The 24,278-nt window shown below is 48.1% G+C and overlaps 1 protein-coding gene across 6 annotated transcripts in view; it reads right to left on the reverse strand.

The window, feature by feature from the left end:
- Positions 1–24,278, reverse strand: part of RABGGTA (Rab geranylgeranyltransferase subunit alpha) — a 36,242-nt gene that overhangs the window by 1,988 nt on the left and 9,976 nt on the right. For all 6 annotated transcript variants that reach the window (XM_053362802.1, XM_053362804.1, XM_053362805.1 and 3 more), the window contains 9 exons: positions 21,825–22,022; positions 11,167–11,250; positions 9,746–9,828; positions 9,504–9,605; positions 8,593–8,698; positions 6,471–6,522; positions 2,711–2,799; positions 2,023–2,111; positions 1,161–1,277 (listed from right to left, as the gene is read on the reverse strand). In XM_053362802.1, the coding sequence (XP_053218777.1) occupies positions 1,161–1,277; positions 2,023–2,111; positions 2,711–2,799; positions 6,471–6,522; positions 8,593–8,698; positions 9,504–9,605; positions 9,746–9,828; positions 11,167–11,250; positions 21,825–22,022 (920 nt within the window). The remainder of the gene's footprint in view (positions 1–1,160; positions 1,278–2,022; positions 2,112–2,710; positions 2,800–6,470; positions 6,523–8,592; positions 8,699–9,503; positions 9,606–9,745; positions 9,829–11,166; positions 11,251–21,824; positions 22,023–24,278) is intronic.

A 24,278-nucleotide genomic window follows, 5' to 3' on the forward strand; every position in this document is an offset into this window, starting at 1 on the left:
GTGGCCTGATTTGGTCCAACATCCCGTCCGCCCCCAAGGGACGCGGGTGGCGCTGTGGCTTAAACCACAGAGCCTAGAACTTGCTGATCAGAAGGTTGGCGGTTCGAATCCCCGCAACGGGGTGAGCTCCCATTGCTTGGTCCCTGCTCCTGCCAACCTAGCAGATTGAAAGCACCTCAAAGTGCAAGTAGATAAATAGGTACCACTCCAGTGGGAAGGCAAACGGCGTTTCCATGCGCTGCTCTGGTTTGCTAGAAGCGGCTTAGTCCTGCTGGCCACATGACCCAGAAGCTGTGCACCGGCTCCCTCAGCCAAGAAAGCGAGATGAGCGCCGCAACCCCAGAGTCGGTCACGACTGGACCTGATGGTCAGGGGTCCCTTTACCTGTCCGCCCCCAGTGGCCAGATGCCTGCCTGCCCTTAATCCATCTCACTGGGCGACTCCAAGTCTTGGAGGAGCCAACAGGCAGGCTCAAGGAGTGTGAGAAACCAGCCAGCCATAAATCACACGCCGTAAGTGGAGTTAACTCTTTATCAGTAAAAACAGGATCTGCACAGGAGTGTCAGGCCCAGTGAGCACTGCAATGCAGATCTTGCCCCCATGAAGCAGTTGCTGAGATTGAAGGTCTCCTCCTCTCCAGGGTTTCCCCCAAGCAATCTGAGACTGTGCCTGCCTGCAACCAACCTCTCTGCCCTTTTAATTCCTCTTCTGGTTCTGGGAGACCAGGCAAGATGGGAGCTTGTTGCAGCAGGAGGGGGAGACAACCGCGAGTCTTCACCAGCCAGACTCTCCTTTGCATTCTTCCTCTCTCCTGCTTCATCTTCTGCCTCCGATTCTGGACTCCTCTCTGCCACAGACTCTCCCCGCTCACTAAACCCTGTTGCCTCCCCAGCTTCCAACATCTCCTCCTCCCCGTCTTCTTCCTCTGTCCGCTCATCGTTGTCCCAACACCAATCCCTGGGCTCTGAAGGTTCCCCGGCTGGTTCCTCCTGCGTCCAACTTGTCCCTGACAATTACCAGGACCTTGCCCCAAACCTCCCCACTTCCTGGCTATTCCCCAGCACTCACGCAGAATCCGTTCCCTTCCTCAGACTCCTTCCTGGTCCCTTCCTCCTCCTCTGCTCTCCGTCTGCCAGCCCCCACCCTCCCAGGCCTCCTACCCTCTGGGACAAGTCCACGACACGGGCCTCAGCGTATTCCATCTTGAGGATGCTGTTTTCAATCAGGAATTTGCTGCGGAGGTCATCCAGGTAGGCCGCGCGCATGGGGTCAGCTGCCTGGGGAGGGAAAGTGAAAAAAGGAGAACGGAAGCAGAGGTCAGCGGGCATTCTCTTTTTTTAAAAAATGTGCTTTTTATTAAGTTATCATTTTATAAGGTAAAGGGACCCCTGACCGTTAGGTCCAGTCGTGGCCGACTCTGGGGTTGCGGCGCTCATCTCGCTTTATTGGCCGAGGGAGCCGGCGTACAGCTTCCGGGTCATGTGGCCAGCATGACTAAGCCGCTTCTGGCGAACCAGAGCAGCGCACGGAAACGCCGTTTACCTTCCCACCGGAGCGGTACCTATTTATCTACTTGCACTTTGACGTGCTTTCAAACTGCTAAGTTGGCAGGAGGAGGGACCGAGCAACGGGAGCTCACCCCGTCGCTGGGATTTGAACCGCCGACCTTCTGATCGGCAAGTCCTAGGCTCTGTGGTTTAACCCACAGCTCCACCCACGTCCCTCAACCAGCAGGTGAGGAGCAGTAAATGCGGACAAGTGGGGCCAGCAACAAAATGACGCAGTGTGGTTCATTGGTGTGTGCCTGTTCAGGGTTCCAGCCAGCCATGCCCTCTGTAAGGACACTCCATTCCGGACCCATCTTCCGCCCCCCACTCCAAATAAGTCTGTGAGTACGTGGAGTGCTTCCCCCCCAATGTTATTTTTCAAACACTTCTGCAAATCGACTGCTGATACAGAAGGGATACAGGATATCGGGGGTGAAGCTGAATTAATTCCGCTCTGCTCTCACCCCCAGCTCACCTTCAGGGTCGTAAAATAACTGAGGGTCTCGTGTTCATAAACCAAGGGGTCTAAGGCCCTCATGAGGAGGATGATGGTCAACAGGCACCCTAGAGAGTGAACAAAAAAGAAAAATTGGAACTGGTTCCCTGCCTTAACTGACGAGAAAAATTCTGTGCGGAGGCAAAGCTGAATTCTGTGACCTGCGTTCACCGTCGTCTATTTATTCCACATAATTTATTTATTAGATTTCCACTGCGCCCGTTCTCCCAAAGGAACCGAGGGTGGCAAACAAAAACTATACGTGTTAGGGGGCAAAAACAATAAATTTGTTTTCTAAAAAACCCATTTAAAGAATTACCATGCTTTTGCTAATCATAGGATGATTTCCACCCCACTATACCCGACTGGTTCCCAAATTCAGCTGCCGGGGTTTCAGCCAGGTGTTGCCCGACACTTCCAAGTCTTAAGTACTAGCAACACGGTTGTTGTTGTTGCTTTTTTAAAAGCTCGTAACGTCGCCGATGCTTAGAATGCTGAATTCTGTTCCAATTCTGCATTTGCATTCAGTGTGGTCGCAGAATATAGACACAGCGCCGGGACAACTGCCCCAGGACATCTGTCTTGCAATCCTGGTTCTCACCCCCCCTGCCAGAGCGTGACACAAATAAGGCTGTAGAGAACATGCATGAGCAGCCCAGAGACTTACACTTGTTCTCTGGTTCCAGGGCCTGCAATTCCTTGCAGGATTCAAGTTCGGACTGCAGTACTGTGGACTTCTCAATGGACAGCTCACACCTGCGGCAGGAGAAGGAAAGTGAGTAGCTGGGAGGTCAGGGAGATGGCCAACTCTTGAAAGGGGTGTGTGTGTGTGAGAGAGAGAGAAAGTGAGAGACCAGTGTCCCCTCAGCCACCAATCTCTGAATGAAGGCCCAGAAGACATGGATGGGGTTTGAACGAAATGATTCTTTGCACCCCCTTCCAACTCTACCGTTCTGCGACTAAGAGAGAGGTCCTTGCCAGCAGGAAAACCAAAAATTACCAATACTACTTGCAGTTCCTGGCATGACTAATGCTGCTCATTTCGCTGCCTCTCATCCTAGTTCTCAGAAAGAGGAAAAGAGGCAGCCTCTGGGACAGAAGTGTAGAATCATAAGGGGCCCTGGGGGTCATCTAGCCCAACCCCCAGCAATGCAGGAATCGAAACTAAAGCATCCATGAGAGCCAGTGTGGTGTAGTGGTTAAGAGCGGTAGACTCGTAATCTGGTGAACCGGGTTCGCGTCTCCGCTCCTCCACATGCAGCTGCTGGGTGACCTTGGGCCAGTCACACTTCTCTGAAGTCTCTCAGCCCCACTCACCTCACAGAGTGTTTGTTGTGGGGGAGGAAGGGAAAGGAGAATGTTAGCCGCTTTGAGACTCCTTAGGGTAGTGATAAAGCGGGATATCAAATCCAAACTCCTCATCCATGACAGATGACCTCCCAACCTCTGCTTAAAAACCTCCAAGGAAGGAGAGTCCCGATAGACAATGGAGTGTGCTTTTGGGGGTGAAGTCAAACCGCTGTTTTAGCAACCCCAAAGTGACCTCCCCAGGGCACAAGAGTGTCTGGAGGTCCCGGGATGCACAGATGACAAGGCCCCCCTCTCGGCCTGGCTGATGTAGTCCAACGGAAAGCAGAGCAAGACGTTTGGCACCAGCTTGGCTGCAGAAGTTGCCGGAAGGAGGTGTATAAGGAGCCATCCAACCCCCTTAGGGACTCCACTTCTGGTTTGTGCAAGGGTCCCTATTTTCCAGGGACGTCCCTGATTTAGGGAAGCCATCCCGGTTTCTGATTTGATCCCAGAATGTTTTGCTTTTCCTTAAGGTAAAGGTAAAGGGACCCCTGACTGTTAGGTCCAGTCGTGGCCGACTCTGGGGTTGCGGCACTCATCTCGCTTTATTGGCCGAGGGAGCCGGCATACAGCTTCTGGGTCATGTGGCCAGCATGACTAAGCCGCTTCTGGCGAATCAGAGCAGCGCACGGAAACGCCGTTTACCTTCCCGCCGGAGCGGTACCTATTTATCTACTTGCACTTTGACGTACTTTCGAACTGCTAGGTTGGCAGGAGCAGGGACCGAGCAACGGGAGCTCACCCCATTGCGGGGATTCAAACCGCCGACCTTCTGATCGGCAAGTCCTAGGCTCTGTGGTTTAACCCACAACGCCACCCGCATCTCTTTTTCTTAGGATGTCCCTATTTTCATTGGAGGCTATGGAATTGTCCAACTCCTGAGCCATCTGAAGGCAATCCCATGTAGGGGAGTCTTTTTAAAAATGTTTAATGTTTTATTATGTTTCTTATATATGTTGGCCTGTTGTCTTTGTCCATTCTTAAGGAAATCAGCCCTGAGTGCTCACTGGAAGGACAGATCCTGAAGCGGAGGCTCCAAGACTTTGGCCACCTCATGAGAAGAGAAGACTCCCTGGAAAAGACGCTGATGTTGGGAAAGATGGAGGGCCCAAGGAGAAGGGGACGATGGAGGACGAGATGGTGGGACAGTGTTCTCGAAGCTACAAACATGAGTCTGACCAAACTGCGGGAAGCAGTGGAAGACAGGCGTGCCTGGTGTGCTCTGGTCCAGGGGGTCACGAAGAGTCGGACATGACTAAATGACTAAACATCAACAACAACAAAGAGGTATAGGGCGCAGCGCTTATTCTTCAGGCTCCCCATCCCTGCCATGGGGCACCAGGCGCTCAGATCTCCCTTTCTTGAACCCTCAGGGAGGGCACAACGACTTTGATGACATGGGGTGCCTCAACCGTGACAAAACCGCAGTGTGACAATGGTGTCACACGTAGGGTTGTTTGCAGTGACCGCATTTGACAGCCCCGTTAACCCCAGAGCTGTGTCTCCCTTTCACTTGGGTGAGTCAGCTGAAACACACCACTTCCTGGAGTCTCGCTTATGAAACATCCCCCATCCGACCGCATGGCCCTGTTTTGAAGGACTCTTCCACACCACTGCCCCTCTTGGCAACCTATCCCTCGCGTCAGTTGAAAAGGGCATTTCTGGTCATGTTCCCAGGTCAACCCCAGCTGCACGAGGCGATTGCTGCTTTGCCAGAGAAGGGTGTCTTATAACAGACTCCCGGACACCCTTACTCAGAAGTAAGTCCCACGCGCAGCCTTAAGGCATGCAACTTCTTCCTACCTCAGCATTTGATCTATTACAAAATGTCCCTTTCCCCCAAATGAGCTAAAAGCAGGCCTGTTAGCAGGATCTCCACCCCGGAGCCATAACCTACACGGTTTGGCAGAATTAGGAGCCGGGCTATGATTAATAATAACCGCCGTTTATGTCAAGCGCTCCTAATTGGCAAAGTGCTTTGTAATTTATGCGTTGCTCATCCGCACAACTCTGGGATGCTGATTGCGCGGATATTCCCATTTTATGGATGGAAGGCTGAGGCTGGGGAGAAGGGCGGCTTGGAGTCCCGAGTTACGCTTCAGCCCGCATCTCCTAAACCCAAACTCAGCCCTCTAGCCTCCCAAAACTCACCAATGTCTCCTCCCACCCTTTCCTATTTATACTGCCGACTCAGGTAAAATGTCAAGATGGTGGTAAATATATAGAATAAGGCACCATGAAAACAGAAGATAATTATTGCAATGACTAGATATACCCGTAATCAAGAAGATCTAAACACCCGCAGGGCCCTGCTGCCCCAGATGTCTGAAGGGTTCAGCTTATTGTTGTTAGCCGCTCTGAGCTCTGCTTCGGCTGGGGAGGGCGGGATATAAATTATTATTATTTATTATTATTATTATTATTATTAAGCCTACCTTACGGGGCTGTTGTAAGGGGAAAATGGAATCAGGGGAGAAGATCAGCAGACACAAAGGGTAGCCAAAGTAGGGCCTTCCAGATGTTATGGACTACAACTCCCAGCAGCCAGCATGGTCAGGGATCATGGGAGTTGTAGTCCACAACATTGGCAGGGCACCATTTGGTCCCAGTAGCCTCCAACCTTTTTGGGCCCAGGCCTCACTTTTAAGCCAGGCATGCATTTGGGGACCCATTTCTTAATCTTTTAGCGTGTATTTGTGTGGCGATATTGCTCCAGTTGTGGCCCCTCTTGGATCAGGCCTCGAGCCCAGTAGCAGGTGAGGAATCCTATTTGGAATAAGGGAATTGCCATTAAAAAAGGGAAATGTTGACAGCTATGGTCTTGCTGCCTAGGCAGCCCAAGACCTCCATATAAACCACCCAGGCTTGTGCCCTGGTGAGGTCACTTTGGTGCAGCTAACACAGCCGTTTGGCTTCACCCCTGGAGGCGGACTCCATTGTCTCTTGAGACGGACAGATGTCAACAACGAGGTGCTCATTGCCACATATGATGGATCCTGGAAGAATGTTCTTTAAAGGTCCATATGAACCAGCCCCTCTCTCCCCATGGCTTCAGTCCTCTCCCCCTGGCTACTTACCTGAAAACTTGTTCTTCAGTGACTGAATCTTGGCTCCAGCAATCCCTGTGTCCTGTGGGGGGCAGAGAGGGGGAAAGGGGTTAAATCGAGGAGGTGAGGAAGTGTGGGGGGGGCACTGGGGAAAGGAAGCGAGTGGGGTCGCTGGCAGGAAACCCCCCACCTGAGAGGGGGTCTCTGGGAAGACCACTCCAATTGGAGAATAAAGTAAAGGGACCCCTGACCATTAGGTCCAGTTGTGACTGACTCTGGGGTTGCGGCACTCATCTCGCTTTACTGGCCAAGGGAGCCGGCGTACAGCTTCTGGGTCATGTGGCCAGCATGACTGAGCCGCTTTTGGCAAACCAGAGCAGTGCATGGAAACGCCGTTTGCCTTCCTGCCGGAGCGGTACCTACGTATCTACTTGCACTTTGACGTGCTTTCGAACTGCTAGGTTGGCAGGAGCAGGGACCGAGCAACGGGAGCTCACCCCGTCGCAGGGATTCGAACCGCCGACCTTCTGATCGGCAAGCTCTAGGCTCTGTGGTTTAGACCACAGTGCCACCTGTGTCCCTCCAATTGGAGAATAGGAAAGGTAAAGGGACCCCTGACCATTAGGTCCAGTTGTGGCCGACTCTGGGGTTGTGGCGCTCATCTCGCTTTATTGGCCGAGGGAGCCGGCGTACAGCCGGTCATGTGGCCAGCATGACTGAGCCGCTTCTGGCGAACCAGAGCAGCACATGGAAACGCTGTTTACCTTCCAGCTGGAGCGGTACCTATTTATCTACTTGCACTTTGACATGTTTTCGAACTGCTAGGTTGGCAGGAGCAGGGACCGAGCAATGGGAGCTCACCCCATCGCAGGGATTCGAACCGCCGACTTTCTGATCGGCAAGTCCTAGGCTCTGTGGTTTAACCCACAGCGCCACCCGCGTCTAATTGGAGAATTGTTCCGCCACCCACAGCAGCCCAGGATTCTCTGTGTCGGCCACCTAAATTGGGAAATCTCTTCTCCTGACAGGTGCACTGGGCATCTTCAAACTACACATTTCACCGAAATTGCATCTCTTTAATCAGTCAGTTAAAAGTATCCCCCTCCTCCTAAATCTGGTTCTCCAACTGTGGGCTGTTTCCCAGTGTTAGTTCTATTCAGATCCATGGATGTGCATAAATATTTGTTTTTTAAAAACCTCTTAAGGCAGGGCGGGATCCAACCTCTCAGACATAAGCAGGCCGCAAGAGCACTTCTGACACAGAACCAGAGGCACACACACACTGAATTAAATTTCCACGTCTCAAATTAAATATACACAATACATTTGATTAAACATATAAAACGCGCAGTTATTAAATGTAATATATTTAATCGTTAAAGAAATTTAATACATAAACCGATGAATGTGCTTTCAAAAGCAACACATGACACAAAAAATAAAATTTTAAGCTGTTTTTTTTCTTGAATGCTGCAGAGGGCTGCCAAAAAAGGCCTCATGAGCTGCAGGTTGGATCATCCTGCTCTAAAGCGTATCAGTTAGTCTAATAAGTGTTAGTCCTGTCACAGGATCATAGAATATTAGAGCTGGGTTCCCACAGTGTCATCTAGTCCAACCCTCAACCACAGCTAAATGTCAATTACGCTGAGTAGCTCCAGCGGGTCTACTCTTGAGTTTTTTATTTATTTATTCAATCAATCAATCAATCAATCAATCAATCAATCTGTATACTGCCCTTCATCTGCTGACCTTAGGGTGGTTCTCAACAAGACTAGCATTGGACACAACCCATAATGCTTTGCGGTTGTAAACAGCCCTGGGAACTTACGGTGCAGAGTGCGAAATACGTCTACTAAGTAAATACATAAAAAAAAAGGTAAAGGGAACCCTGACCATTAGGTCCAGTCGTGACCGACTCTGGGGTTGTGCACTCATCTCGCTCTATAGGCCGAGGGAGCTGGCGTTTGTCCGCAGACAGCTTCCGGGTCATGTGGCCAGCATGACTAAGCCGCTTCTGGCGAACCAGAGCAGCACACGGAAACAGCGTTTACCTTCCCGCCGGAGTGGTCCCTATTGATCTACTTGCACATGACGTGCTTTTGAACTGCTAGGTTTGCAGGAAATACATACATACCTTTAAATACATACATACCTTTAAAAAGGACACACTCCTTCTGGGACTGGCCCTCGGCCCATAAGACCCGGAAGGTGTGCTGCGGCCAGTGGTCATTCAGGGCAGAAGCTGGCAAGTCGCAGAGCTGGGAGACGCCGTAATTTAAGGAAAACCGAAACCACTGGCAGAACAGCTGCTTTCCCCTCACCCCACAGGATCAAGCGCAAAGCCCCTTCCCTCCAATTTAGCCGACGGGTTATTCCACTGCCTCCGTCACATCAAAACAGCCCCGGCTCTCACCCTCCTCAGAACCTGCTTTTAACTACTCAGGTTCATCACCAAATAGCGAAACTGCGGGGTCTCTGACCACGTACAGAGTGCTTTGACCTTGGCACCAAGCAAGGCCCTATCTGCACTGAAAGCAGCAACACGGCACTTTTTAAACTGTCAAATTTTGGAAGACCAAAATTTAAATAAGGAATGGGGTAAATTTATCAACGTCTCTTAAAAACCATTGCAAACGGTTAAAATCCTTAGTAGCATTGGAACGTCACTTGTAGTTTAACGGCAAATTTTGGGCACGATGGAGAGGTAAAAGATTTGGGTTATCGTGCAAGACGCAGGAGGAAATGATTAGCAATGGGACCCACAAAGGGGAGGAGATTCCCTGGAATCTTGTTTCTATGTTGTAAGCTGGATATGTGACTGTAAAATTTAATTTGAAAAACCAAATAAATAAATTTACACACACACTATCTATAAAAACTGTAATGGCTTCCCCCCAAAGAATTCTGGGAACTGTAGCTTGTTAAGGGAGCCGACAGGCGTCAAATAAAACTCATTTTCAAATCTCCACGTTTGCCTATTTCCGCCAAAGTGGAAGGTACACTTCAGGATGTTTCTGGTTCCTGACTCTCGTTCGTCCCACGCACAGGGGGTCTGTAGGATACCCACATAAACCCAGGCCTGTTCCTCCTATCAGGGGTGCGCCAGCGTACGACAAGAGGCGATTCGTCTCCAAACACAATCAGGTCGTGAGACGCTGGTGCCACCTAAAAAACGAGAGAGAGAGAGAGAGAGAGAGAGAGAGAGAGAGAGAGAGAGAGATTGATTGAGGAAGACCCTTGGCTGTCGAGGACGTGAGGCAGGCGGCACCGGGGTCTCAATTTCCTCCCGTCCTTCCGAAACTTACTGCCACGGGGTGGGAGAAGGCAACTGCTAAGGAGGTGTCCTCTCGGCTGACGTAGACACAGCGAATTGTCGGTTCTGGGTCAGCTGTGGGGGGTGACAGGAGAGACATCCTATTGGCAAGAACGACTGGGAGAGTTAGAGGGGACTCAGCGCAGAAGGCGAATAAAGAATGGATAGTGTTTAAAGAACATTTGAAAAATTACTATGAGAGCAAAAATCTCCTGGCAGACCTTGAATGATTCTTGTACTGTATGATCAGAACCCTCCAAACTTGAAGCATGGGAAGTCCTCTTAAAATGTATAATTTGGCAGAATGTTTGGATTATTTGATATGTATATGTATAATTTGGAATGTTTAATGTGATTGGATTGGATTGTTAAAGTGGAAAATTTAATAAAAATGAATTTAAAAAAGAAGAAGATTCTTGTAATGTATACACAACAAACTAAAAGAATTCCCCCCTGAAGGATATTGAGGAAACGAAGTACAATATTATGACACTGTGTAAAAAATAACAAATGAGATTCAGTTTTTGAGAATAATTGGAAGCTTTTCTTAGCTCTATTCTCTCTTTTTTCTTTATTTTTTGTTGTATTTATCTTTTTATTGTGTAGTAAATGTGCATAAACTGCAACATGGTAAATGGTTGCGTAAATACAGAGGGAAAGACAATAAATAAACCAAGCAGTAAAAGCTTCCTGAATTCTGGGAACTGTAGCTTGTTAAGGGAGCCGACAGGCGTCAAATAAAAGTCATTTTCAAATCTCCACGTTTGCCTATTTCCACCAAAGTGGAAGGTACACTTCAGGATGTTTCTGGTTCCTCACTCTCGTTCGTCCCACGCACAGGGGGTCTGTAGGATACCCACATAAACCCTGCCTTCAGATGCTTTCTAAAAGTCTTTCTAAAAGGGCTGCCTTCAGATGCTTTCTAAAAGTCAAAGAGTTGTTTATTTCCTTGACATCTGGTGGGAGGGCGTTCCGCAGGGCAGGCGCCACCACCAAGAAGGCCCTCTGCCTGGTTCCCTGTAACCTCACTTCTTGCAGGGAGGGAACCGCCGGAAGGCCCTTAGAGCTGGACCTCAGTGTCCGGGTAGAACGATGGGGGTGGAGACGTTCCTTCAGGTATACAGGGCCATTTAGGACTTTAAAAGTCAGCACCAACACTTTGAATTGTGGCTGGAAACGTACTGGGAGCCAATGTAGGTCTTTCAGGACCGGTGTTATGTGGTCTCGGCGGCCGCTCCCAGTCACCAGTCTAGCTGCCGCATTCTGGATTAGTTGTAGTTTCCAAGTCACCTTACTAAAACTAAGCAATGATGGTTCCAGGCCGTCCTCCCTGGTTCCCTCTTCTTTCACTTCTTGCAGTGGGGCAGCTCTGCAAGGGGAAAAGGGACAAGGAAACACGTATCGCTTTCGTACCTCTGCCCAGGAGCCAGCGATGATAGAACCAGGCGCTCTGGTCGTTTGGATCGGTGAAGAAGGCGTTCTGCACCAGCTCCAGCTCTGGGAAGGAAAAAGAAAAGTCAGGAGAAAGGAAAGAGTGGGGGAAGCAAGGGTCCCGGTGAACGAATCGGTCTCCACTGAAGAAGTAGCAATATTGCAATATGGTACATTCAGGTCCAGCATCTTAAAAAGCATCACCTTGCCAACAAAGGTCCATATAGTTAAACTATGGTTTTCCGAGTAGTGATGTATGGAAGTGAGAGCTGGACCATAAAGAAGGCTGATCGCCAAAGAAATGATGCTTTTGAATTATGGTGCTGGAGGAGACTCTTGAGAGTCCCATGGACTGCAAGAAGATCAAACCTCTCCATTCTTAAGGAAATCAGCCCTGAGTGCTTACTGGAAGTACAGATCGTGAAGCTGAGGTTCCAAGACTTTGGCCACCTCATGAGAAGAGAAGACTCCCTGGAAAAGACCCTGATGTTGGGAAAGATGGAGGGCACAAGGCGAAGGTGACAACAGAGGACGAGATGGTGGGACAGTGTTCTCGAAGCTACCAGCATGAGTTTGACCAAACTGCGGGAGGCAGTGGAAGACAGGAGGGCCTGGCGTGCTCTGGTCCAGGGGGTCACGAAGAGTTGGACGCGACTAAACGACTAAAAAACAACAACAACATTCAGGTTGCTGTGTGTCAACTTGACGGACTTTGGCCAGTTTAGCAGACATTCCATCTTTTCAGGGGATTCTGGTAGCATTTTTGGGTGTGTGTGTGTGAGAGAGATTAGATTAAGGATCTCCTTCTGCAAACGCCCAGCATTTTACTCAAATTCCAAGAACTACCATATTTGGGGGGGGGGGGGAGCCGGAAAGGTTTAAGCTGGTACAAATCCACTGCGGTGCAGTGGTTCAGAGTGCTGGATTTGATAGGCGCGGGTTCAAACACTATGCAGAATAGCTCGGTCGGTAGAGAATGGGATTCTCAGTCTCGGGGTGGTGAGTTCGAGATGCACGTTGGGCAAGAAGGTTCCTGCACTGCGAGGGGCCAGACTAGATGACCCGCATGGTCCCTTCCAACTCTACAATTCTCAATCCTTGCTCGGCCACAGACTTTGGGCCAGTCGCAGTCTCTTGGGCCTAACGTACCTCAGAAGGGGATAAAGGAAAAGGAGGAGATAGATTATAGAGAGACCCTGAATCTGTCAGACTGGAGGGGATTTGATACATCTGCCACCAGCAACCAGAACTGGGTGCTGGGTGTGTGTGTGTCCAGCCAACACCTTCAAACCCTGCTCAGGATCCGACCCCCTCCAAGCTGCCATTACTGTCAAGGAGGGTTCAGATGGCGCCATTTTTCAAGCCTGCGGCTGCAAAAGACATGAAAAAGCTTTATGGTTTTGATTTCCCTGCTTGAGAATCATGGTTTTACAATGGGCTTCCTGGTAACTCTGTAGGCAGTCAGGCTACCCTATCGTTTCCTAAGGTATTTTGAAAGCAATTACCGTCCTTATTTGGATAAGGAGTTAAGAACTAAAACGGATTTCACGGTCTTGACTGTGGATACATTTTACATCTACTCGAATTACGAGTTTTTATACAGAAGCTGACAACCTTACAAAGGTTGGCCACTGAGGCAGACTTCATGTTGAAATGTGTCTGGGTATAAAGGCTCAGAGAAAACTTAACATGGAGGCCAAATGGCCAAAATATTGGGAAATTTTGGAGCAAGAAGGGGACAGACTGAAATTGCAGAGTTTTGAGAAATTAAAAGATAAAGTGCGAGATTGGCTTCATTATTATCAGATAATGGAGGTATACAATTCGGATAAGAAAGTTGGTTTCCAGGTGGAAAAATCTAAATTGGAAACAGAATTGTTAGAACCCAAAACTAAGACTTTGTCAAAAATGTATAACTTGCTGCTGAAATGGAATACTCAGGATGAGACGGTTAAATCTGTAATGATTAAATGGGCACAAGACGTTGGACATAATATTATGTTTGCTGACTGGGAACAGTTGTGGACCACCGGGATTAAATTTACGGCATGTAATGCCTTAAGAGAGAATATTATGAAAATGATATACAGGTGGTACATGACCCCAGTCAAGCTTGCAAAAATCTATCATTTGCCCGATAATAAATGTTGGAAATGTAAGGAAACTGAAGGTACATTCTTTCACCTTTGGTGGACGTGCCCTAGGATTAAGGCTTTCTGGGAAATGATATATAATGAATTGAAAAAGGTATTTAAATATACCTTCTTGAAGAAACCAGAGGCCTTTCTCTTGGGCATGGCTGGCCAAGTGGTGCCAAAGAAGGACAGAACTTTTTTTATGTATGCTACAACAGCAGCAAGAATACTCATCGCAAAGTATTGGAAGACGCAAGATCTACCCACTCTGGAAGAATGGCAGATGAAACTGATTGACTGTATGGGATTGGCAGAAATGACTGGCAGAATCCGTGACCAGGGAGAAGAGTCGGCAGAAGAAGATTGGAAAAAAATTAAGGACTATTTACAGAAATATTGTAAAATTAAGGAATGTTGAATGATGCTGGATTGAAATTGAGTGGTTTCTAGCCGTAATGATATAAAGGAATATGAAAAAAAGGAATGGATAGAAAACAAAGTGTTATTATAAGCTGTAATGCTTTAAGTTAAGGATTTGCTGAACAAATAATTTGAATTGGAATACAAGAAGGGGAGGTATGAGGAGGTCAGAGAAATATGTTATTGGAAAGTATGTATTATGAACTGTATGTTTTTTTAATTTTTTTGTTTGTTTTTTGTTTGCATAAAAAATTGAAAACTTTAATAAATATCTTTTTTAAAAAAAGAAATGTGTCTGGGTATAAATGATTAAATATATTATTATTATTACTATTATTATTATTAACTGGGTGATTATTTTTGGTGGGCATTTGGTCTCTGAGGATAATACAGGAGAGCGTTCTTCACATTTGTCTGCAGCCTACATTTCATCTTAGCGAATATTCAAAGGTTATTTTAGTGTTTGTGTAACCTACAATGGAGTTGTTTTACCTCAACTTGTTCTTTTTGAAGTTATATTTTGAGGAGAATGGTGCTTATTTCTATTTTTATGTACAGCAATATCTCCAAATCGGGGTCCAGGTTGAAGTTTCTAGTACAGTGGTACCTCGCAAGACGAAATTAATTCGTTCCGCGAGTTTTTTCTTCTTGCGAGTTTTTTGTCTTGCGAAGCACGGTTTCCCATAGGAATGCATTGAAAATCAATCAATGCGTTCCTATGGAAACCGCCTTCAGACCAGGTCTGGGGACAGTCTGTCCCCTGACCTCTTCTGAAGGCTGGGGGGGGGGGCGGACAAGGGCTTTTCTTCCCACCGCCAGCCTTCAGAAGGCTGTTCTGAAGGCTGGCAGTGGGAAGAAAAGCCCTTCTCCCCACCTCCCGCCCCGCAAGCTCCGGGGACAGGAGGGCTTTGCTGCTGCCCGCCAGCATTTAAAAGCCCCCGGGACAGCGGAGGCTTCGCTGCTGCCCGCCAGCATTTTAAGATCGCCCCGGGACAGCGGAGGCTTCGCTGCCGCCCGCCAGCTTTTTAAGATCGCCCCAGGACAGCGGAGAAGTCTCCACTGTCCCGGGGGCTTTTAAAATGCTGGGGGTCGGCAGCGAAGGCTTCGCTGCCGCCCGCCAGCATTTTAAGATTGCCCGGGACAGCGGAGAAGTCTCCGCTGTCCCGGAAAGGCAGGCGGGGGGGAGCAAAGACTTTTGCCCCCCCCCGGCCTTCAGAAGAGGTCCAGGACCTCTTCTGAAGGCCGACGGAGGGCGAAAGTCTTTGCTCCCCCCCGCCTGCCTTCAAAAGCCGTCGGGATAGCGGAGAAACGTGCTGCGCTTCTCCGCTATCCCGGGAAGGCAGGCGGTCGGGAGCAAAGACTTTTGCCCCCCGCCGGCCTTCAGAAGAGGTCCAGGACCTCTTCTGAAGGCGGGCGGTGGGCGAAAGTCTTTGCTCCCGACCGCCAGCATTTTAAAAGAGGGTCCCCGGAGATTTCCCTATGGGCTTTCTTCTTGCGAAGCAAGCCCATAGGGAAATTCATCTGGCGAAGCACCTCGAAAAACGGAAAACTCTTTCTTCTTGCGAGTTTTCCGTCTTGTGAGGCATTCGTCTTGCGAGGTACCACTGTATTGATTTACAACGCCCTTAACAATATGGGTCCAGGGACGCAGGTGGCGCTGTGGTCTAAACCACAGAGCCTCTTGGGCTTGCCAATTGGAAGGTTGGCAGTTCGAATCCCTGCAACGGGGTGAGCTCCCATTGTTCTGTCTCAGCTCCTGCCAACCTAGCAGTTCAAAAGCATGCCAGTGTGAGTAGATAAATAGGTACCGCTGCAGCAGGTAAATGGCCTTTCTGTGTGCTCTGGTTTCTGTCACAGTGTCCCGTTGCGCCAGAAGCAGTTTAGTCATGCTGGCCACATGACCTGGAAAGCTGTCTGTAGACAAATGCTGGCTCCCTTGGCCTGAAAGTGAGATGAGCGCCGCAACCCCATAGTCGCCTTTGACTGGACTTAATCGTCCAGCGGTCCTTTACCTTTTTTTACCCAAAGACCACAAACTGGAAGTTTGTGGTCCATTCCTCCTGTCCCTGGAGGGAATTTGAAGGATGATTTACCCTCAATCATGCCTGTTTTTCCTCCGCCAACCATCTCCCGCTATTGTGGGGGCTGCCTCCATTAAGGCAGAGCGCAACCAGAAGCCTGGGGGAGCCACTCTTTGTGGTCCCATGACTTGGCTGCATAGATTCCTGTAGAACCTACTGAATACTTTTTTTATTTATTCTAGCAAGCATTTCTCAGCCTAAATTTTACAGCCTTAGTTTTACAGTTTCGCCTGTGTTTACCTTTTCTATATTGCATTTCTTGTACAAGAGCTGCATATAAATAGTTATATCTCTTTAAAAGCCCCTGGTGAAGACAGCGCTGGCTCCATGCTTGTTCTACAAAAGTTATTACTCTTCAGGTACGCCGGAGACTAATCCTGGGATTAAATCTCCAACATAGAACGGGAGGTAACGCTCAAGAGCAGCTTAAGAAACAACACCACAAAACCTATCTACTGGAAAGTTTGGTGTATTAAAAGAAAATGAAAAAAATCTTCCCTGACAGGAGATGTGAAAGGACTGCCATTTGTGATGAAGAGAGTTTTTCTTTTTTCTTTTAAAAAATAATTAAGGCTGTGGCGCTGTGGGTTAAACCACAGAGCCTAGGACTTGCCGATCAGAAGGTCGGCGGTTCGAATCCCCGCAACGGGGTGAACTCCCATTGCTCAGTCCCTGCTCCTGTCAACCTAGCAGTTCGAAAGCACGTCCAAGTGCAAGCAGATAAATAGGTACCGCTCCGGCGGGAAGGTAAAAGGCGTTTCCATGCGCTGCTCTGGTTTGCCAGAAGTCGGCCATGACTGAACCTAACGGTCAGGGGTCCCTTTACCTTTACACAGCATACATTTAAAGCCCCCACCCAAAGAATCCTGAGATCTGTAGTTTGTTAAGGCTGCTGGGAATTGCAGCTCTGTTGGGTGTGTGAAAACTACACTTCCCATAATTCTTTGTGGGGGAAGACATGTGTTTTAAATACAAGATGTTACCGGAAAGTTCGGTGAATGGTCACAGAAATTGGACAGCAAGAAATATTCAAACACACAATCGGCATCGGAAAGCCACGAAATGCTCACAATTGTGCAGGGACATGAAGCTGTAACTCGAAAGACAGCGTATGAGTGGTTTAAATGTTTCTGTGAAGGGCGGCAAATGTTGACAGAGTTTGTGACTTATTGATGCGGGATCGGCCTTTGTGCTTCCGAACGACGGCGGAAGAATTGCATATTCCGTGCGAAATCGTTACTGAGGTTACTGAGTTGTCCCACCCTCCATATTCTCCCAATCTGGCCCCAATGGATTTCTTTATTTTTCCAAAACTGAAATTTTCACTGAAAAGGCACAGATTTCCCAACATTTCACACGTCCAAGCTGCTGTGATGAGGGAACTGAAAGCAGTACGAAAAGACGACTTCTCCGGAAGTTTCCAACAGTTCCACGAACGTTGTCAACGCTGCGTTGTATCAGAGGGGGCTACTTTGAAGGCCTGTAAGACATGTATGTTCGAATATTTCCCGCTGTCCGATTTCTGTGACCATTCACCGAACTTTCCGGTCACACCTTGTATATGATGGTTAACAACCTTGAAACCAATTATATACCACTTAATTAAAAAAACAAACCCCTCATAAAAATGCTTGAGACTTTTCCAAGGACTTTTTGAAGTTCACCTCACAGTGTTGGGGTTGGAAGTTTGTGCCTGCCTCCTCCACCCGCCCCGCCCCATACCAAAATAGCCCGATTATTTGCCTTCCCTCACAAACTGAAACTTCCAAGTTGTAGAAACCACCCAGAGTTTCTTGCTGGCCCATGACAAAGCGGAAACCGCAAAGACACAGCAATTTGGCTTTTGTTCATCTCTTGATCCTTCATTTAAGGGGGGTGGTGGGTGGGTCCGCAGGCACCACAAAAGACCAGCCGAAAGGAGGAGGGGCAAAATCGATACTAGATTGCATGGGGAAAAGCCAGCCTCTCTGCACGGAATTGTCAAGAATAATTGCATTTTAATCCTGCCATCTCTCAAAAGCAGCTCGGGGCTATAGGTGGGTTCTCCCCTCTTCCGTGCTTCAACCTCACAATAAAGCTGTGAGGAAGGTCAGGATGAAAGTGAGGGACCCAAGGCCATCCAGCGAGCTTTGAATGTGGGCCTTTCCATTCCTAGTTTGATACTCTTAATCACTACACCTGGTTTTGGATAACTTCCACCTCTGGAATCAGATCGTATCTCTGTCCTGCACTGCCACATTCCCAAGCAAATTTTTCTGGCCAAAATTATGCTGGGGGCTCCCCAATTGCTGTTATTGTTAAATTAAAAGCAGGCTGCAGTTGGTTTTCACTTGGTGCACCGGGTGCTGGTGGTGAAGGTTTCGCTCACGATATAATTAGGTAAAGGTAAAGGACCCCTGGAGGGAAGCGGGTGGCATTGTGGGTTAAACCACAGAGCCTAGGACTTGCCGATCAGAAGTTTGGTGGTTTGAATCCCCGCGACGGGGTGAGCTCCCGTTGCTCGGTCCCTGCTCCTGCCAACCTAGCAGTTCCAAAGCACCTCAAAGTGCAAGTAGATAAATAGGTACCACTCCAGCGGGAAGGTAAACGGCGTTTCCGTGCGCTGCTCTGGTTCGCCAGAAGCGGCTTAGTCATGCTGGCCACATGACCCGGAAGCTGTATGCCGGCTCCCTCGGTCAATAAAGCGAGATGAGTGTCGCAACCCCAGAGTCGGCCACGACTGGACCTAATGGTCAGGGGTCCCTTTACCTTTACCTAAAGGACCCCTGGACGGTTAAGTCCAGTCAAAGGCGACGATGGGGTTGCGGCGCTCATCTCGCTTTCAGGCTGAGGGAGCCGGCGTTTGTCCACAGACAGCTTTCCGGGTCATGTGGCCAGCAGGACTAAACCGCTTCTGGCGCAACGGGACACCGTGACTGAAACCAGAGCACACGGAAACCCCTTTTACCTTCCCGCCACAGTGGTACCTATTTATCTGCTTGCACTGGTGTGCTTTCGAACTGCTAGGTTGGCAAGAGCTGGGACAGCAACGGGAGCTCACCCCGTCATGGGCATTCGAACTGCTGACCTTCCGATCGGCAAGCCCAAGAGGCTCAGTGGTTTAGACCACAGCGCCTTGGCTGCCCTCGCTCCGTGTCCCACACTCGCGATATACTGCCACCTTGCTCTGGCCCTCAAACCAGTCCTGAGTGATGTATTAATACATCGCCTGGCCTCGTGCTTGTTGCCTTTTCACCATGAAAGGCAAAGAACAGGAGATAGCCTAGGATAGGAGAAAACCACCTAGCACAGAGATCTGCATCTGTCCAGGCGGCCCCTTGTTCGTGACTGCTCCTTTTCTGAATCCTTCCTTGTGAGCCGCAGGGAGTTACCCACCCTCGTCTCTGTCTCTCTCTTGGCTGAACTGGCTCCAGGCAAGGCTCCCACGCCCCAGCCCTGTCTCTCAGGCCAAACAAAAGCGGCTGCGGGAGACTTCAGGCCATGAGTGGCAAAGAGGGGTGACGCCTCCATCTGATCCGCTTGGAATTTCACCTGCCCAGGTGAGGGCTGGGTCTCCGGGGAAGAATCCCTGTGTACACTTTTTACTCATGCCGAAGTCATCGCCGTGCACCGCCTTCGATGCGCCCAGGACTGTCAAGAGGGGACGGCCGCTGTGATTCACGGACTCGCACTCCCCGCCAGCGCTTGGGGGGGGGGAAGAGTTCTGGAGGCCTTGGTGAAAGGGCCGCACCTGCTTTCAAAGCCTCCTCTTCCAAAACTGGGAACAGGGCCCAAGAACCTTGGCTGCCCTCGCTCCCAAAGCACGTTTGCTTAAGCTGGCGGGCTTCTGGGCGTCGTAGGACTACAACTCCCATCAGCCCCAGAGAGAAACCTCAGCCCGAAAGCTGCCAGCTGTCATAAGAAGAGGCTTGCTGGTGATCTTTTTCTTTTACTTCTTTATTCTTTCTTTGTTCTTTTTTCTGATATCTTTCATTTCACTGCTTTATTTTGAATAGCATTTTATAGAGGTATAAATAACTGTAAATATGAAAAGAGACAAAATATTCTCTAATTTTTTTTCCTTGGTTAGATGTATTTTCTTTTTCTTTTGTATTTTCTTTTGTTGTGAATATGTATGTTTTCTAATTTGTACTTAATAAAAATATTAATAAAATTTGAAAAATTTGAAAAAAAATGAAAAAAGAAGAGGCTTGCTGGATGAGGCCTGCCGGGAAACAAGGAAGCAGGAGTGCTTAGCAGTAGACGTGGCAGGCTGATATTCTGAGCCAAGGATGTAGCTCAGTGACAGAGGGACTGATCTGCATGCAGGTCTTAATTTCAATAGCCAGTTAAAAACATCAGAGGCAGCAGAAAAGGCCTATTTCAGACAGCAAGCGTCTCGGAACAGGGCCTTGCCTCCTGTCCTTGTGAAGTGCCATGCACAATGACTGCACCAGTAAATTGGTAAGCAATTGCAAGGCAGAACTCAAACTTTGAAACTCCCTGGCTATTGACATCAGGCAGGTGCCTTCGCTGTAGGCTTTTCGGAGCCTGTTTTTGTTTAGCCAAGCCTACCCAGTCTAAAAAAACAACAGGTAAAGGCAAAGGACCCCTGGATGGTTAAACTTGACAATGGGGTGTGGCGCTCATCTCGCTTTCAGGCTGAGGGAGCCGGCGTTTGTCCACAGACAGTTTTCCGGGTCATGTGGCCAGCATGACTAAACCGCTTCTGGCACAACGAGACACTGTGACGGAAATCAGAGCGCACGGAAACGCCGTTTACCTTCCCGCCGGAGCGGTACCTATTTATCTGCTTGCACTGGTGTGCTTTCGAGCTGCTGGGTTGGCAGGAGATGGGAAAGAGCAACCGGAATAGAACGCTGACATGTGCTTTTACGTTGTTGCTTTTTAGAAGGTTTTAGATAATTGCTTCCAAGTGCTGGCATTTTAAACTGATTATTTCATTTTTATATTATTTGTGTAAACTGCTTTGAGTTTGCTTTTGCTTTACAGTCAAGTGGTATGTAAATTTAATGATATAAATAAATGAAATAAAACAACCCCCCCATTCAGAGTCTCTCAATCCCTCTCTCTCCATTTCCAAAGATCCCAGGAGCACTGTAACTTTCATTCAGTCATAGAATTGTAGAGATGGAAAGGGGCCGCGAGGGTCATCTAGTCCAACTCCCGGCAATGCTGGTATCTTTTGCCTGAAGTGGGGCTCAAACCCATGACCCTCAGATTAACAGCCTCATGCTCTACCAACTGAGCTATCCTAGCTACTATCCAATGTGGCACAGCAGTTTAGGAGCCCATGATCAATAATCAATAAAGATCTCTATTTGGGGGTAATTGATGCTTTTGCATTATGGTGCTGGAGGAGACTCTTGAGAGTCCCATGGACTGCAAGAAGATCAAACCTCTCCATTCTGAAGGAAATCAGCCCTGAGTGCTCACTGGAAGGACAGATCCTGAAGCTGAGGCTCCAATACTTTGGCCACCTCATGAGAAGAGAAGACTCCCTGGAAAAGACCCTGATGCTGGGAAAGATGGAGGGCCCAAGGAGAAGGGGACGACAGAGGATGAGATGGATGGACAGTGTTCTCGAAGCTACTAACATGAGTTTGACCAAACTGCGGGAGGCAGTGGAAGACAGGAGTGCCTGGCGTGCTCTGGTCCAGGGGGTCACAAAGAGTTGGACACGACTAAACGACTAAACAACAACAGCAACAATTGGGTGGGAACTAGTGCCCAAGCTTGCTTTCTTTCCTCCCAGTTCCTCCCTTTTTCCTCTTGTGTGGTGTCTCTTAGACTGCAAACTGGACTTACCACCAATATCATGAAATACACTCCGGGAGCCTTTTTCCCCAGCTGGAGAGCGGGATAAAAATGCTTTTCAAACAGCATGCCTCCCTATGGGGACTCCTCCCACTGACTCCTGCCATGCCAACTCAACAATAGGAGGAACACTGAATCATTTCCACGCAGCCCAGTTAAGGAGCTTGTGATTTCCTTCCAGGCCCACCTTTCAGCAGAATTTCCTCTGTGATCCGGCCCTGCTGTTGGGCATCGGGGTAAAGCTGCGGGAGCAGGTGGCTGCGATAGTGCCAGGAGGAGTAGTTGGAGAAGTTCCGGGTGATGAGGCTGTCGCTGAACGCCAACTCGTCCTGGGGGGCGACCTGAGACTGCCGCACCACGAAGCGCCGGTAGTCCCAGCAGTGAACTGTAGGGGGCAGGAAAGAGAAAGAGGAAAGAGGGGCGGGAGGGTCAAAGGTCAGCCTGCCCAATTACCCTCCTTCCCAAAGGCACTCTTGCTTGGGAAACCCAGCCAGATGGGTGCGGCATGAATAATAAATTATTATTATTATTATTATTATTAGCTGGTTATCGTGTCACACAGACCCTGGGACTCTTAAGAGCATGAGAAGAGCGTGCTAAATATATGTCCCAAGGCGATTTAGAGCCATATCCTTCGAGACAGCTAAGGTTTTTGGAAAAACGAGAGCACACAAACAAGATTGAAGGGCAGTCCGTGAGCAGAGGGAGGAGGAGTACCAAGAGGATTGGAAGAAATTTAAAGATTATTTAGCTAAATATGTTAAGATAACATAAACAGAATTACTTGCGAGTACCAGATAGGCCTAGGATTTCAATTTGTGATGTTGTAAAATGCTATGTTAATGTTAAAATGAGAAGAAAGAAAGATGTAAATTGACTAAGTGAATTCTATGGGAAAGTAGTTTCGGAAAACTGTTACCATGGAGTATAGGGAAACTCAGCTAGGGGGATTCGAGGAAGTCATTCAACAATGTTAACAAAAGTGGAATCCTTATAGCAAGGATAAATGTTTGTCTGTTTTTGATTTTTTTGTATGTATAAATTGGAAAACCAATAAACAATTTTTGGAAAAAAACCAAAAACAAGATTGAAGAGCAACACAAAGGGAACACAGCAGCAGAGATGCTTTTCTCTGGCTTAAAATGTACCGTATTTTTTGCTCTATAAGACTCACTTTTCCCCTCCTAAAAAGTAAGGGGAAATGTGTGTGTGCGTCTTATGGAGCGAATGCAGGCTGCGCAGCTATCCCAGAAGCCAGAACAGCAAGAGGGATTGCTGCTTTCACTGCGCAGCGATCCCTCTTGCTGTTCTGGCTTCTGAGATTCAGAATATTTTTTTTCTTGTTTTCCTCCTCCAAAAACTAGGTGCGTCTTGTGGTCTGGCGCGTCTTACAGAGCGAAAAATACAGTATTCAGTTGCTCCAGAAAGCATAGAGCAAGTGCGTGTCATGTTTGGACTGTTCCACCGAACCGAAAGCCCTGCTCCCAGGTTACTGGGGAGAGAACATCTGACATTGTGGGGACTTTTAAGAGGGAAAATCTCCTTCAGAACAGTTTGACCGGCTGGGTATATAAGGGATTATGAGGCAGTCTCTCTCGGGCAACCTTGTTCCCAGCTCTACAAGCATCTTAAGGGGGCAGGTGATCAGCATAAAGGAATTAACATCATCTCTCATCCTGCCGTGGCGATTTGTTGGTTAGTTGGAAGACAGTGTTAGAAAATGACAGCTGCACGAATTATTATAGCTAGGAAGTGGAAGGGGCAAGCAGAAAATAAAATGGAAGAATGGTATAAAGAGGTGTGGGATATAGCTATTAATGATAAATTAACACGTGCCATTAAGGTAAGATGGGGAATAATAATAATAATAATAATAATAATAATAATAATAATAATAATAATAAATTTATTTATATCCCGCCCTCCCCAGCCGAAGCCGGGCTCAGGGCGGCTAACAACAATAAAACAATACAAAAGTACAACACAAACAACACTCTAAAATCATTCATTATAAAATACGCAGGAGAAATGATTTTGAGGAGGTATGGAGGGTGTTTATAGAATTTGCACTGCTGAAATGAAAAGGGGTCAAACCATCGCAAGAGGCGTTGGAATTCTGGGAGGTTGGATAGTTACAATGGAACTGTCTCGGTGCATGTTTTTATTCTTATTTATTTATGATTATTACTTTGTCAAAATAAAATAAAACTAAAAGAATTAAAGGAGAACCAAAAAAAAGGGGGGGGGGAGAGAAACTGAGGTGTGAAAGCTAGGAGCTAAATGTGGAAACAAAAAGAATTACTGACAAAAGAAGAATGGCAGATAAAATTAATGGACTATGTAGAATTAGATAAGATGACAGGAAGGATCCGAAACCTGCGGGACCAGGTTTACTCAGAGGACTGGAGTAAATATTTGAATTATTTGAAAAGCAATTGTAACAAACAGATTACGCTAGTAGGACTGCAAGGCGTTTTGTAAGGAGGATAATGCGAAATATCGCAGAGAAGATTATGAAGAGAGCTATTAGTTAAGGGTATTCAACATCTTTATCAACCACTTGGATGATGGACTCAAGGGCATCCTGATCAAATTTGCAGATGACACCAAACTGGGAGGGGTGGCTAACACCCCAGAGGAC

Source organism: Podarcis raffonei, chromosome 13 (genome assembly GCF_027172205.1).
Source record: "Podarcis raffonei isolate rPodRaf1 chromosome 13, rPodRaf1.pri, whole genome shotgun sequence".
Classification (NCBI taxonomy): domain Eukaryota; kingdom Metazoa; phylum Chordata; class Lepidosauria; order Squamata; family Lacertidae; genus Podarcis; species Podarcis raffonei.